General features: G+C 36.0%; 2 protein-coding genes across 2 annotated transcripts; one reads left to right on the top strand and one right to left on the bottom strand.

Moving 5' to 3' along the window:
- Window positions 1–184: 184 nt before the first annotated feature.
- LOC110724882 lies at window positions 185–3,387 on the bottom strand. The gene is made up of 5 exons (XM_021904380.1): window positions 2,768–3,387; window positions 1,735–2,002; window positions 987–1,085; window positions 677–891; window positions 185–423 (listed from the first exon to the last, which is right to left on the bottom strand). The coding sequence occupies exons 1-5, from the start codon at window positions 3,214–3,216 to the stop codon at window positions 348–350; spliced, it is 1,107 nt and encodes a 368-aa protein (XP_021760072.1). The 5' UTR covers window positions 3,217–3,387; the 3' UTR covers window positions 185–347.
- Window positions 3,388–12,813: 9,426 nt separating this feature from the next.
- LOC110724885 lies at window positions 12,814–15,597 on the top strand. The gene is made up of 3 exons (XM_021904382.1): window positions 12,814–12,966; window positions 13,201–13,289; window positions 15,178–15,597. The coding sequence occupies exons 1-3, from the start codon at window positions 12,934–12,936 to the stop codon at window positions 15,323–15,325; spliced, it is 270 nt and encodes an 89-aa protein (XP_021760074.1). The 5' UTR covers window positions 12,814–12,933; the 3' UTR covers window positions 15,326–15,597.
- Window positions 15,598–15,643: the final 46 nt, after the last annotated feature.

Consider the following 15,643-nt stretch of genomic DNA (forward strand, 5'->3'; position numbering starts at 1 on the left):
TCTGTCTTTTTAATCATTCAATCCTACTGTGGGCATGTAGTCCGGGGGATTGCATTTTAAGGCAAATGAAGGCGACAGTATTGGCATTTCAGGAAAAACAAAGTTTTTGTTTGATAAGGATGAGATCAACCTCACATATACAAAACTACTGGTTCATAGACATTGGACGGATTACGGATATGGGTGATTGTTAATGGAGAGGATATTTTGTAAGCTCATTTAGATTAATTGAATATCCGAATAATAATAAAAGTCAGGTTGTATTGCAGTTTTTCCAGCAAAAATACAACAAGCATCTTCTGAGATGAGAAAAAAGGGATGAATATACAGGGCTATTTCTGTACTCTTTACAATAATCCAACAACGCAGCTAAGGTGTAATCTGTTTTCCAAGCCTCGCAAGTGATGTCCTAACAGCATACACCTGCCAGCAATGAAGACGCCACTTAGAATCAAACCAAATAATTGTTAACACAACACAATCTACCAAAAGATGACTATTACTCTATTACGTATGTGATAAACTACAGCTACCTAAATTTGGTAGTGCAATCAGTGAAATAGATGAAGCGTAAGGGAAAATAATGCTAGAAACTTCATAGCTTGATGTCATGCAGTATTGCAGATGTCTCTAGAGTCTTGACTAAATGCAAGCAACAAAGTAAGAGATTACTCACCAGAACAAAAGTTTTGCAAGCGAATCCCTGGAAGTGGTGATCATTTCAAAACCTTCACTGTCACCAACTTGGTGGTTCTTTATGCTTGCTATGGTCGGAGTCTCAATGGATTTGGATATGGGGCTATCTTTGAAAAATCTATGTATAGTATTTTGAACTAATTCATGGATTACTTCCTTTACCTCTACTGAATTAGGCTGTGAGAGTTCAGACACCTGTATATGCCAAATATGATGTCAACACTTGCACATGAACATTTAAGATGACAATAAAGACACTAACATTAAGATCAAAATCTTTTAACACTCACCATAGACGACTCCAAGGACCTGAGGTACTCCAGCAGATTATTATTGTTACCCTTACTTGATTCCATTTGCACAGAATCTTGCCTCTGTGCGTCTAGTTCCTGAAATGAGAGAAGTTACAAGTTTAGAATAAACACTGGTATGAGTGGTATCTCACAACATACACGTCAAAATTCACATACATTTCTGCAATAAAACCTTGTATCCATAAATGTGGCCTCAACAGCAGGACAGCATATCAACAATGAGCTCAAGACAACATGGAGTTGGGCTGTAGAACAAAAATGTAGGGTAGTTCTCACAGTAATCCAGAAAAAAAAAAAAAAAAAAAAAAAAAAAAAACATATTTTTGTAGTCTTCTAAATGGTGCTAGTTAATGTCCAGAAGCTTAGCATAAACGCAGTATACTTCAGTTCACCTACTCCCATGATTTTATGAGTTGCCCAAAATTTTCCACTGTGAATTAAATACTAGGCCCATCCATCAGAGAAATGATAGCCAGGGGGAAGAAGCTCCAAATTTTTGGATAAATTCAAGAACCCATGAAGAAAGTATTATCAATGTCACAAGGTTGCCCTTAGAATCCACACTCATAAAAGACAGTCTCAAGCTTTGGGACAAGCTTAGGAAATTGAAGAGAAGTTAACAAAACAGGCAAGTTCAATCCCAGGAATTCCGTATTACTTAAACACGACACAGGAATAAACAACAATAATACCACTAAACAACTCCAAGTGGACAGATTCTCACCTTTTGTGCAGAGCTTAACTCTGTTTCCAACTGTTGGATGTATCTCAAAGCTTCAGGAGATAAATCCTTTAAGCTAGAAGAAGTAAGCTGCTCAAAATTATTGATGCCTAAATCATTACATGCATTTGCACCTTCACTCTCTCGTTCCTCACGGTCCAATCCATACGCCTCACTCCCCTCCTCAAATTTACGTGATTCCGAACTATCCATAGACAGCTCAAAATTTCTCATCAATGATATGCGATATTCTGCATTCCACAGCGTATACCTATCACGATTGAAAATAACAAGAGTTTAAACATTTAGCTACCTCGAATATAATTTACTAAAAAGATATATCTATGAAATTGCCTTTCTTCCAATATCTTAGAATTTGAAACCAAGCAATATAAGAATTTGAATCTTCATCACTATCTAAATAACAAAGGGACCAGACAAAACCTACAAACATTCAATCCACAATTACTAATCCGCCTATAGCAAGCAGAGTTCGCAGATAACTCGTTTACAAACTTACATTCCTTATCAAAACCGACTGTCTACAAATTCATCTTAAGGGGTTGTTTCGGGGTGGGTGTTGGTAGGGGGGTTAAGGTGGGTTAAGACCTTTAGCATTCTCTATAAAAATGTACTATTTTCATCATCATCACATACAGAAGTCACTGAAAATTCTATTTGAAATAAGCCTTCCAACTGAAATCTTTCAATTCAAAGCTCAAACAATCCAAAATGTATTAATTTCCATAATCTAACAATCAAAATAGCTCAAATTCACCTTTGAAAAGTTCTCTTTAAAATTGCCCTCCCTTTCAACATTTGACAATCCGAAAATCCCAATTCTACAACCAAAAAACACAATTAACCCAAAATTCATTGCAGAACTCTAATAATTCGCCAAATCAAAACATTCAATCAACGATTCAACAATCAAAAACACATTTCATCCAAAATTCACCGCAAAATTAACAAACCACATTATAAAAATCCAAAAAAAAATACTGATCAAACAATTGAGCAAGAGACAATACAGTACCCAGTTATGATGGAAGAAGCGAGAAGATGATGAAGAGGAACCTTCGAAACCCTAACAGAAACAGAAAACTGATCGGAAGGCAAAAGTCCAAGCATAGTAGAAATCGTCTGTTTCATAGAATCCTTAGCAGATTCAGAAACACCTTTGGAAATATCGGAAGTATCCAAAGGTTCGATGCGCTTCAACATGGTGGCAATAACAGCGAACTCTCTAGAAAATTCCGATTTCCTCGTATCGGAAAGTCCTCCGCCGCCGACGCCGGAGATAAGACATCCGATGATGCGATTCCGGCGATAAGAAAGAGTGGTTGTTGGAGAGAGAAAATGGCGAGAAGATGAAGAAGAAAGAAAAGGGAGATGGTTTTGGTGTTGGTGTTGGTGTTGGTGTTGGTGAGAGAGTTGAAAGGGTTTGAGAGAGAGAAATAAGGCTATGCCAGTTGTTGACGCCATTGATGAAGCTTTTGAAGCTTTCTCTCTCCTCGTTTGTTGTTTCTCTCTCCTCTTATGAGAAATGTAGAATTCTCGAGGGGTGATTTCGTGTGGCTCTCTGCGCTTTGGTCGGGGCGATTATCGGCGATATTTTTTGGCTTTTGGTTTTTGTTAGAATAATGTGATTTAATTAATTATTTATAATTAGTGTGGATTATAAATAGTCGTATATTTTGTTTGTTGTTGAGTGAATTTCAGGTGAGCAAATGGCCAACAGTTCTCCGACTTGAAGTCGGCAGATTACAAGACTGAGCACTTGTAAGTTGTAACACTTGTAGTTTTGTGAAACTTAACATCATACCTAGGGGTGAAAGTTCGGTTTTCGGTTTGGTTTATAGGCCAAACCGAAACCGAACCACCCTAATTCGGTTTTTGGTTTTTGGAAACCAAACCGCACCACTTTACTTTTGAAACCAAACCAAACCAAACCATATAAATTTCGGTTTCAAAAGAAAAAACCGAACCAAACCGAATTTTTTTGGGCCTTGTTTATTTGGGCTTTAATCTGCAATTTTTGTGGGCTTAAATCATATAAATATTATATTCATCAACATATGTAGTAGCATAAATGCTTAATGAGATTTAAACAACATTAACAAGTTCTAAAACTTCAAAGTTATAATTCAAAGTTTTAAAAGTTCAACACTTCATCCAAAAAAAAAAAAAATTGTTCAACATTACAACTTTAACAATTGTTTAACAGCAGTAGCAACAAGCAGCATAGACCAAGTTCTAAAAGGCAGTAAAAAAAGTAGCAACAAGCAGCATAGACCAAGTAGCAACAAGCAGCAGGGCAGCAGCAGCATCATAACAGCAGGTCAGCAGCAAAAGCAGTGATAGAGCAAGGCAGTAGCAAGTCTGGCAAGTGGCAACAGCAAGTCAGCAATGAGCAAAGAGCCACATCAGTCTATTATTTCAAGCACTTCATCAATATCAGCATCACCAACTGCCATATTCTTCAAGTCTATCATAATTCATAACAAAAATAACCAAGTTAAAAATATATACACATAATGAAAATAAGTAACTTATGATTAGATGTTCTTATATATTACCCTCTTCAAGAAGCTCAACTTCCTCTAAACATTCTTCAATACTTGGAAATGGTGAAGCACGTAACCAATTTTGAGCACAAACAAGACCTTCTACAACTCGAGGAGTTAATGAGCTCCTAAACTGATCTAGAACCCTGCCCCCAGTGCTGAATGCACTCTCAGAAGCTACTGTCGAAACAGGGACAGCAAGAACATCACGGGCAATTCTCCCCACAGTAGGAAACCTTGAACAATTGAACTTCCACCAGCTCAAAATGTCAAATTCATCAATATCCTCCGCTGTATCCTCCTCCAAATATTTGTCTAACTCTATTTTTGCATCTCCATCTCTCTCACACTTGTGTTTCTTATACTTACTCTTTAAGACTTCAATCTTTTTATGTTTGGGACTCAATGGAGTTTTGCCATCCTTACTTGAAGACACTTCCTCCCTATTCACATCATTACTAGAAGAAACACGATACTCCTCATACAAAGCATTCAAAGCTACCTTCACATTATCAACTAACTTTGATGCAACAATAGGGTCATAAATTTCAGTTATCATCCACTCAACATAATCAAGCTTATAACGAGGATCAAGGACAACGGCAATAAAAATCAGGAGGTTTATTTTTTCTGGATCACCCCAATACTTTTCATATTTTTCTTTCATTCTACAAGCCATAAGACACATATCCACATCATCACTTGAAACCAAATCTTTCATAAGTACAGCAACACTCACCAATTCATGAAAAAACAAATTCAAACTGACATATAAAGAGCCAGAGACATGCAAGGTCAGATCATAAAAGGCTTGTAGAAATTCAGAAAGTCTTCTTACATTATTCCAATCATCAGAATCTGGGCTACCCTTACCATCCCTCTCATTCAAATCAACTACATAGTGAGGGTCTTCCCCAGAATACCTCTCAAAAGCATCTTGAAGCTCAATAGCAGCATTCAACATCAAATAGGTGGAGTTCCACCTAGTAGGCACATCAAGGCACAATCCCTTTTTTGTGTTGATTTTTTCATCTAAGACACATTTTTTAAACCTTTGCAACCTAGCAGGAGATTGTTTGATAAACCTAACAGCATGCCTAACACGTTGAACCGACTCATTAACAGTTTTCAACCCATCAGAAACAACCAAATTGACAATGTGTGCAACACAACGCATGTGAAGGAAACGACCCTTAAGAACCCCAGTTTTCCACCCATTTATTTTCCTTCTCATATACCCAATTGCAGTATCATTTGAGCTAGCATTATCAACTGTTATGCACATGACATTTTCAAGCCCCCAATCAAGCAAACACTTTTCAATTTCTTTGCCAATATCATCACCCTTATGACTAGAAATAGGACAAAAATTCAGAATTCTTTTGTGTAATTTCCAATTATTATCAATAAAGTGGACAGTCAAGCACATGTAATTGATTTGTTGTATAGAGGTCCATGTATCAGTGGTTAAAGAAACTCTTGAATTACACCTTTTTAACACATTTTTCAGCTTTCGTTTTTCAGTTAAATATGTTTCAAAACAATCTTTGGCTACTGTAATTCGAGAAGGAACATTAAATCTAGGCTCTATTACACCACAAAAATGTCTAAAACCTATACCTTCAACAAACTTAAATGGAAGTTCATCAACAATCACCATAAATGACAAAGCTTTTCTAATACTACCAGCATCAAATTTGTGGTATGTCAACCCACTAGTACCACCACTTGGTTCTTTAGCACTTTTAAATGAAAGCAAACTTTGTTTTGAATCTTTAGGGGTGTTAAAGGGATACTTACGACATCGCGAAATATGAGCCCATAACACACTAGTGCCGTTTTTCTTTGCCCCACACTTGTAGCTCATCCCACAATACTTGCAAATTGCCTGCATTCCAGAAGGTAAGTCTTCTTTATCAAAGTGCTCCCAAACTTCAGAGCGTTCTTTCATCCTCTTCCTTTTTGCTCCCTGTTCTTTTTTCAGATTTTGAGAGACTTGGTCAGTCTCATGTTCGGATTGAGGCTGGTCAGGAACACCACCCACGTTGGTTGTCATTCAATAATTCGTGGTTGAATAACAATCTGTAAGAATACATGCAAACTCATAAATTAAGAATATTGGATCTTTTAAAGGGAATAATAATTATACCCCTAATAAACAAAATCAGTAGTAACTGGCTAACTAAACCAAAGACAATAACAATTTAGCAATAATAATTAGCCCCCTAAGATTCCACCCCACCACCCAAAAACAATCAAATTAAGCACTAACTGACTAACTGTACCCAAAACAAGTAAAATCAAAATTAACAATAATAACAAAGATCAACAATCTAATAAACACTTATCAAGACAATGATAATGCTATTAATCATGCGAACCCTTGAATTAATAACTAACTAATAATCTGAAACAATCTTCAACAGAGTCCAATCGAATAGAGCTTCAAAATACCAGAAAATTCAGAATGTTTTACTAGACCAAAACCCTAATCAGAATGTTTTACTAGACCAAAACCCAAAATACCCTTGAATAGACCAAAACCCCGAAGCATCAAAATACCAGAAAATTCAGAATGTTTTACTAATTTGTACAGAATAGAAAATTCAGAAACAACATCGCAATATGAACATCAAGCATAGATTAAAACCCTAATCAGAATGTTTAACAAATTTGTACATGTAATTTGCAGATTTTCGTAATTAACATTTAACACTAATCATAATTAAAACCCTAAAAAAATATGAACATCAAGCATAATCAAAACTTAAAAGCATACCTTTGGACGGTGGACGGTGTCACAGTGAACGCCTGAACGAGTGCGCTGTGCCGGTGAACGATGGAGAATTGGAGAGTGAGAATTCTGAGAAACACAAAAGAGATGATTGAGAAACTGAGAAGGTGAGGGTGAGAGACTGAGAAATTCGCAATGAGGGAGGAAGAGGCGAACTGAGGAAGTCAGGAGAGAGAATCAGAGAATGAGGATGAGGGTTAGGGTTTTTTTTTTTTTCCTTATATACTGGGCCTAAATTTCGGTTTTCGGTTTTTTTTCGGTTTTCCATTTCCTCAAACCGAAACCAAACCGAAAACCGAAATATTTTTTTTTAAAAAACCGAACCGAACCACTTCAAAAAAAAAACCGAACCATATTTCTTATTCGGTTCGGTTTTCGGTTCGGTTCGGTTTTAACCCGAATTTGTTTCACCCCTAATCATACCTCTTCAATCTGAGAGTCTTGAGAGAGTCCAAGGTCTCAGGTCATGATGCGCATATTATCCCGAATACATATTTTGTTCTTCTAAATCTAAATAGGGTTTAATTGCTTGAACTCGTATATTTTTTTTCATTATATTGTTATGAATCTTGCTAATGAGAAGAGAGGCGAGAGATGAGCAAGATGTTCTACCGATACAAAAATTCCCAATTTATAATTTTAAGGGTTTGTTTTAATTTACTAAACTGAACTGATTGGAGTTGAACTGAACTCAACTGAATATTAGGAACTGAACTGATTGGAACTGAAATGAATTAAGCTTAAGAGACCAAGGGTCTATTCATATTTACTGAATTGAGCTGAAATGAACTGATTAAAGTTGAACCGAACTGAACTGAAATGATTGGAGCTAAACTGAACTAAATAGAGCTGAAATAAATATTTCATGAAAAAGGGAAATTAAAAGCTAAAGTGAACTAATTGGAGCTAAACTGAGCTGAGCTGAAATTAACCTGAAATGAATAGGCCCTAAGTGTAGTATCTTTTATGGTTAAAGGGTAATGATATATGTAGCCTAAGGGCAATATATAAGTATTAAATATACCCTTGAAAATTGTATAAAATTAGGAATTTATGACAAAACACGAGTAAATCAGTGTAATTAGTGTTTATATTTTTATGATTTCTTAAATTTTTATGATTTTCAAATATAAATTTAATGCTTATGTAGCCCCAAGGGCTATGTATAACATTTTCCTAATCCTTTTTTTATTTTCGGATTTGAGGAGTCCATATAAATAATAATCATGATTTCAAATAACACCATTTATTAGGTGACTATGACCCCTTCTTATACTTTATTTTTTTTAATTATTTTAAAGAAAAAGAAGATGAAGAAGAGGGGCAAGCCCCTATGACCCTATCCCTTCTTATACTTTCGAATTCGAGGAGTCCATATAAATAACATCATGATTTCAATAGCAGATTTTAGGTGGTGTGTATATGTTGAGCTTATACAAAATATGGTTTTACAAAGCCACAAAACGCATACGTACAACAAATTAACAAAACATGCGCTACTTCAAATCTACTATACATCATTAGTCATTAGGGTTGTTCATCTGTCCAAGACCGGACCGAACCGAATACCGAAAATTAGAATTTTAAGAATCGAAAACCGGACCGATTAAGTTAGGACCGAACCCGGACCAGACCGAAAGAATCGGTCCAAAACCCGGACCAGACCGCTTTGGACCAATTTAAGAATTTTTTTAAAAAGAATACTAAATTTTTTATAAAGTTTAGGAATGCACAAAAAAAAGTATTGGAAAAACTATATTGTAACGCCATTTTTACGTCTTTTTTTTGTATGTTTAGTGCAAAAAAACTTATAAATTTAAAGTTTTCTAAGCTTATTAAGGATAATTTTAACCATTATTTAAGATTTTACACATTATTTAAGGATAATAAAAACACTATGAAAACCGGTTTTGGACCGGATCGAACCGAAGACCGAAAAAATGAAATTCAAGATCCGAAGTCCGGAACGATTAATTCGGTTCGGTCCGATCCGGGTTCAGTCCAGTCCATTTTTCGGTCCGCACCGATTTATGAACACCCCTATTAGTCATTAGTGATCCAAGGAACCAACTACCACATATTGCCACTACCACCAACTATCATGGAGTTAATCAATCAATTTGTCTCTTTAATTCTTCACTCTTGCTTTATAAAGTCTCCCTCATATTATCATCCTTCATCCCTCTTCATTCACATATGACGTAAAACTATAGACCATACTTCCCAACCACCATCACCAAATCAAATCCTTTACTTCCATCGACTTAACTAACATAAGTGTCACATTCCAACAATCTAATGTTTTTTCCCCTTAATGCGACGAAATTAATTTTTATAAACTTGGCGACATACACATTACTCAAATCAAACCACGAAATCATGCATTTTCCATGACATTTTTTAATTGACTACTTGTCAAGTTGTCAATCATTTCAAGCAATTCAAAAACAAAAAAAAATTAGATTTGATAAGTAATATAAAATCCTTCTTCTTCCTTATTTTTTAATGAAAACTTGTATTTAGTATTAACATTAGAAAGTACTCCCTCCGTTTTTAAATACTTGCTCAATTTCTCTATGTGCGGAGTTTTAGGAGAAACTGAAACAAGTAATAAAATATGGAAATTAATACAAGTACTCCCTCCGTTTTTAAATACTTGAAAAAATAAAAAATTGTAAAAAGCAAAAATAGTGGAAGAATAGGAGAAGAGTGAGTATTATGTTGGGTCTACTAAGTGTGAGAAATGAATTAAATATTATAAAAGCTTTTCAAAAAAGGAAATGGAGCAAGTATTTAAAAATGGTCGGAAAAGGAAAGTGGAGCAAGTATTTAAAAACGGAGGGAGTATTACACAATACATATTATTTGGTATTTAGGACCTGTTCACATTTCCTGAACTAAGCTAAACTGAACTGAACTGATTGGAGCTGAATTGAATTGAACTGAACTAATTGGAGTTGAACTGAACTTAACTGAACTGAAATATATATTTTATGAGAAAGGGAAATTAGGAGTTGAACTGAATTGAACTGATTGGGGCTGAATTGAATTGATTGGAGCTGAGCTGAACTGAAATTAAGTAAATGTGAACAAGCCCTGAATTTAAAAAATGTTTGATAAGTTTTTTGAACTTCAGATAATATATGATACATTCAAGTATGTGAAAATCAGATGAATAGAATACGCTTTTGAGGTCATAAATTCGAACTTCATCAACTACATTTGCTTGGGAGGAGGAGATTTCTTTACCCCCCCTACTTTTAAGCATTGACCTGCGGAGTTGGGTTTACTTAATTTATACTCTTAACGTTTTTAAATATTTGCTCCATTTCTCCATGCGCGGAGTTTTAAGAGAAATTGAAGAAAGTAATAAAATATGGAGATAGTGGGGTTAGTGGAAGAATAAAAATTGGTAAAAAAAACCAAAAGTAATGGAGAGAATGAATGAGAAAGAATACGAAATTAGTAAAAGTTTCATATACGGCTGGTCGTACGGTATGACCAGCCATATATATATATATATATATATATATATATATATATATATATATATATATATATATATATATAATTTTTCTTCTCTCTCCTCTTTTCTTCTTCCATCTTGTATAACATTTTTCTTTTTCCCCCAATTTTATTTCTATCTCCTCTGTCCTTCTTCCATCTTCTACAACATTTTCCTTTTTTCCCCAATTTTATTCCTATCTCCTCTTTTTTCTTTAAATTTCATTAATGGTGTCATCTTCTTAGCCCAAATTTTTTCAATCTTCAATTCATTAATGGTTTACTTTTGGAAAATTATGCTCTACGAATTTTATGTTGAATTCAAGCTTATTTGCTGAAGATTTTGATTATATAACTTGTAAGTTGTTAAATTTTATTACTTATTTTTTTGTTTAATTGAAGAACGAAAAACAAATTGTTTTCGTGTATAGTGGTGGTTTCGTTGGTGGGTAGTGGTGTTTTTGTGGATGGGTGATGGTGGTTTCGTGGTTTTGGGTTCTAGATCTAGTTTCGTTGGGGTTTAGGTTGGTAGTGGTTTGTTGGTGCAGTGGTTGTTGTTGTTGGTAGTTTTTTGTTGGTGGTGGGTAAGGGGTTACTAGATCCAGTTAGGGGTTACTAGGTCGGCGGTCAGGGGTTACTTGGGGTTACTAGGTCGGTTAGGGGTTACTTGGGGTTACTAGGTTAGGGGTTACTAGGTCGGCGGCAGGGGTTACTTGGGGTTACTAGGTCGGTTAGGGGTTACTTGGGGTTACTAGGTTAGGGGTTACTAGGTCGGCGGTCAGGGGTTACTTGGGGTTACTAGGTCGGTTAGGGGTTACTAGGTCGGCGGTCAGGGGTTACTTGGGGTTACTAGGTCGGTTAGGGGTTACTTGGGGTTACTAGGTCGGCGGTCAGGGGTTACATGGGGTTACTAGGTCGGTTAGGGGTTACTTGGGGTTACTAGGTTAGGGGTTACTAGGTCGGCGGTCAGGGGTTACTTGGGGTTACTAGGTCGGTTAGGGGTTACTAGGTCGGCGGTCAGGGGTTACTTGGGGTTACTAGGTCGGTTAGGGGTTACTTGGGGTTACTAGGTTAGGGGTTACTAGGTCGGCGGTCAGGGGTTACTAGGTCGGTTAGGGGTTACTAGGTCGGCGGTCAGGGGTTACTTGGGGTTACTAGGTCGGTTAGGGGTTACTTGGGGTTACTAGGTTAGGGGTTACTAGGTCGGCGGTCAGGGGTTACATGGGGTTACTAGGTCGGTTAGGGGTTACTTGGGGTTACTAGGTTAGGGGTTACTAGGTCGGCGGTCAGGGGTTACTTGGAGTTACTAGGTCGGTTAGGGGTTACTTGGGGTTACTAGGTTAGGGGTTACTAGGTCGGGGGTTACTAGGTCGGCGGTCAGGGGTTACTTGGGGTTACTAGGTTAGTTGGGGGATACTGGGTCGGTTAGGGGTTACTAGGTCAGTTAGGGGTTACTAGGTCGGGGGTTACTAGGGGTTACTAGGTCGGGGGTTACTTGGGGTTAATAGGCCAGTTATGGGTTACTAGGTCAGGGGTTACTTTGTCTGGGGGTTACTTTGTCTTGGGGTTACTTTGTCATTTGCTGATTTGGTACCCTGCCGCATGATGAAATTAATATTTTTAGGTCCACTTGGTGAGAGAAATTAATTAAATATTGTAAAAGCTTTCTAAATAAGAAAATGGAGCTAGTATTTAAAAACAGTCGAAAAAAAAGTGAACAAGTATTTAAAAACGGAGGGAATTAGAGCCTGTTCTCATTGACTAAACTCAGCTGAACTGAACTGAATTGAGCTGACCTGAACTGACCTGAACTAAGTTGAGTTGAGCTGAACTGAAATGAATACTTTATAAGAGAAGGAAATTAAGAGCTGAACTGAACTGAACTGAAATGAGCTGAATTTCAACGTAAGAGAACATACCCTAAGAGTCCTTTATCTTATCTTACATTTTATTTTATTTTATATTATTTTTTTTTAAAAAAACTTTATAATTTACCAACATTTTAATAAAAAATGTGTGGCTAGGATTGCGTTGCAGTCTTCATAGAGACTCACAAATAATTTAAACATGGTCTGACCAATCACAAACGAATATTCGAAGAAAGCGCCCACATTCAATCAACCAATTATAATTCAGCTTTACTATTCATTTATTAAAAAATACTCGTATAGTAGTATACGAGTATTTCGTACTCCGTATTTTTTTTTATTTAAATACTCCGTCTCCCCCATAGACGCCCCAAAAAGAAAACGTCCTGCCTGTTTGTTAATAGTTGACCTCTCCCATCCTCCGATTTTCTCTCTCTAACCTTTGTTGTTTCTCTCTCTAAATTCAACAATGGGTGGCGGCTTCCGATGGGTCAGACCCGAGGTTCTCTCTCTTCCTTCTCTCTTTCTCTCTCCTATTTGTTCTATATTTTTCTACGATTTTTTTTATGGTAGATTCAGTATTTTTAGATCTGTGAAAAATTTGCTATTATTAGCATGAAAATCGTATGATTTGGGATGAAATTCAATCAGATCTAATGGAGTATAATAGATTTGATTAGAAAAATATAATAATTTGTAATATTTTTTTATAAAAATTGTGAACTGGGTTTTGTAGGTTTACCCTCTGTTTGCATCGGTTGGTGTAGCCGTCGGAATTTGCGGGTTTCAGCTCATCCGGAATATTTGCGGCAACCCAGAAGTCAGGTATATCTTTCTCTCTAATTCAATTTCTTGATTTTCCTTTTAAATTTTAAATAGAATTATTAATTTAAAGCGGGATTCATAATATTGTAGTATTAGGTTTAATTTATCTAAATTGATTTCATTAGGTTGTTTTAATGTGTAATTAAAATTATATATCCCATTTCAGGTATTATTGTGGTATTTTTGAATTAGGTTTTAATTTAGAGTAATTAAGCAAAATAGAGGGAATTTGAGTTGTGTATTTTTGTAAGGTAAAGTATGGTGGTTTATCTCGTACTTGTCGATCAATTGTGCAAAATTAAGGGATTATACAGAAGCTCGGCCAAATTGTGTGAAATTGGATTTGTTTCAGGCATGTGTGAATGTTTTGACATGGAAGTTTTCAGTTGATTAGGTTGCCCTGCTCTTGAACAGAGCAATGTTAATTTTCTGGTTGAATTTTTCATTCTGTAAGTGATTGTTTGCGTGCTAACTGCTAAGTTTACGGTTTATAGACCTCATGTTGATTCCGATAAACTTATTTGGTATTGACTTAAACTTGCATAGGTGGTTTATGTTGTTGATTTTTCATTTGACCCATGCCTTAAATATGTGGGCGTATGGGCGATTAGTTACTTCTTAATTAGGAGATCATTATTAGCTCGCGTTCCTAGTTATTGATTTAGTCACGAACTGAGTGGAAAGAGGCGTTGTGAATGTAAGCATGTTGGCTAACATGTCCGGGATAACTCATATTCAGTTTAGAAGTCCTTCCCCAAGTGGGAGAGTACCTGCAGCTGATGGAATCCCTAGTAATTTTTATTTGTGTAGTTTATATGAATAACAATAACTTATTATTTGATCCTTATCTTCATTTTGGCTCAACCAACATCTTTGACTGAGTTTAAGCTAGGGACAATGTTCCTATTACTTCCTTGCACTTATCATTTTTAAGTTTCACACGCCAACATACACTAACATTACTCTTTTATCAAGATTCATGTATCACTATACTTTTGTTAGCGAATACGGAGTAAAATTTAAACTAGATACAATCTAATGATAATTAAGTTGTAAGTGAATGATGCACTTGATGAATTAGAGCCCCATTATAGGTCAAATGTAACCAATTAAAATATGGTGGATTCTCTCTGCTTAGAGTATAATATCCACGAGGAAGCTATTAGAATCACATTTATATTGCTTCCAGCATTTGATGGAAGTCATAGAACTATAGACGTGTGGCATAAAATTGAGGGGAGTACCAGCTCCCAGGAATTAGAGTCTAACCCTTAATAAAATATTATGATACTCACTTGGAGTCGAGTAAAAGGAAGTTGAACTCCATTATGTTTGTATTGCTTCTTTTGCATAATATGGAATTTACTGGGAATAGCTCAAGTTTTTACATAAGAACATGTTTAAATAAACTACTTAAAAGTGAGCTTTGTTGCTTTACATAGTCTGAGGTTAGCGATCCTAGAAGGAAGTAAGGAAGGAAGGGAAGGAATGAAGAGATCTGAGGTCAGTGATCTTAGAAGGGAGGGAAGGGATGAAGAGGTCTGAGGTTAGTGATTCTAGAAGGAAGGGAGGGAAGGGATGAAAAGAGTTTCTTCTTTTTCCCATGACTTAGGAAAGATTTGTGTCTTTCAAGGGGAAATAATAGTGGAATCCTCCAATTGTGCCTTCTCGATTCCATATTCTTCATTCAATTTAGGTTAATAAGAACCTGTACTCTCCCTCAGTTCCTCTCCTTTTTAATCCATGGTTGGCACTATTCTGCAAAGTGAAGATATGTTCACTATCCAGTTAATTTCTTTTTTGTGCTAGTTGCCCTTTTAGTTTCTTTACGTCACAGAAAAAATATCGTGTTCTTGATAATTTACAATGTGTTGCTAAAATTTTCCAGGGTGACTAAGGAAAACCGAGCTGCTGGAATCCTGGAGAATTTTGCGGAAGGAGAGAAATATGCAGAGCATCCCCTTAGGAAGTTTGTGCGCACCAAGAGCCCTGAAATCATGCCAAGTCTTAACAGTTTCTTCAGCGATCCACAGTGAAGCTCCCTAAGGAATAGCACTATGTTGGCCCTATGTTATAGTGAATTTTACTGAAGTTGCTTCCTTATTATTCCATTAAAAATGAAATTAATGATGTTATATAATATTTGAACAAAGATGGCATTGTGTTACTTGGTCTACTCTCTATTTTTTTTGAAGTCCTTGAGATATGAAAGTGGTTTAACCCATTCATGGGAGACCTTGTATTATAAAAAGCCTATAACACCTTATTGTTAGGCTGCTAATTGAATAATCCTTTCAAGTTTCATTTTTGTTTCCGTTTATTATGAGTTATGCAAGTTCAGAGATGTCCAAGAA

The sequence above is a fragment of the Chenopodium quinoa genome, unplaced genomic scaffold (genome assembly GCF_001683475.1).
Source record: "Chenopodium quinoa cultivar QQ74 unplaced genomic scaffold, ASM168347v1, whole genome shotgun sequence".
NCBI classification, from domain to species: domain Eukaryota; kingdom Viridiplantae; phylum Streptophyta; class Magnoliopsida; order Caryophyllales; family Amaranthaceae; genus Chenopodium; species Chenopodium quinoa.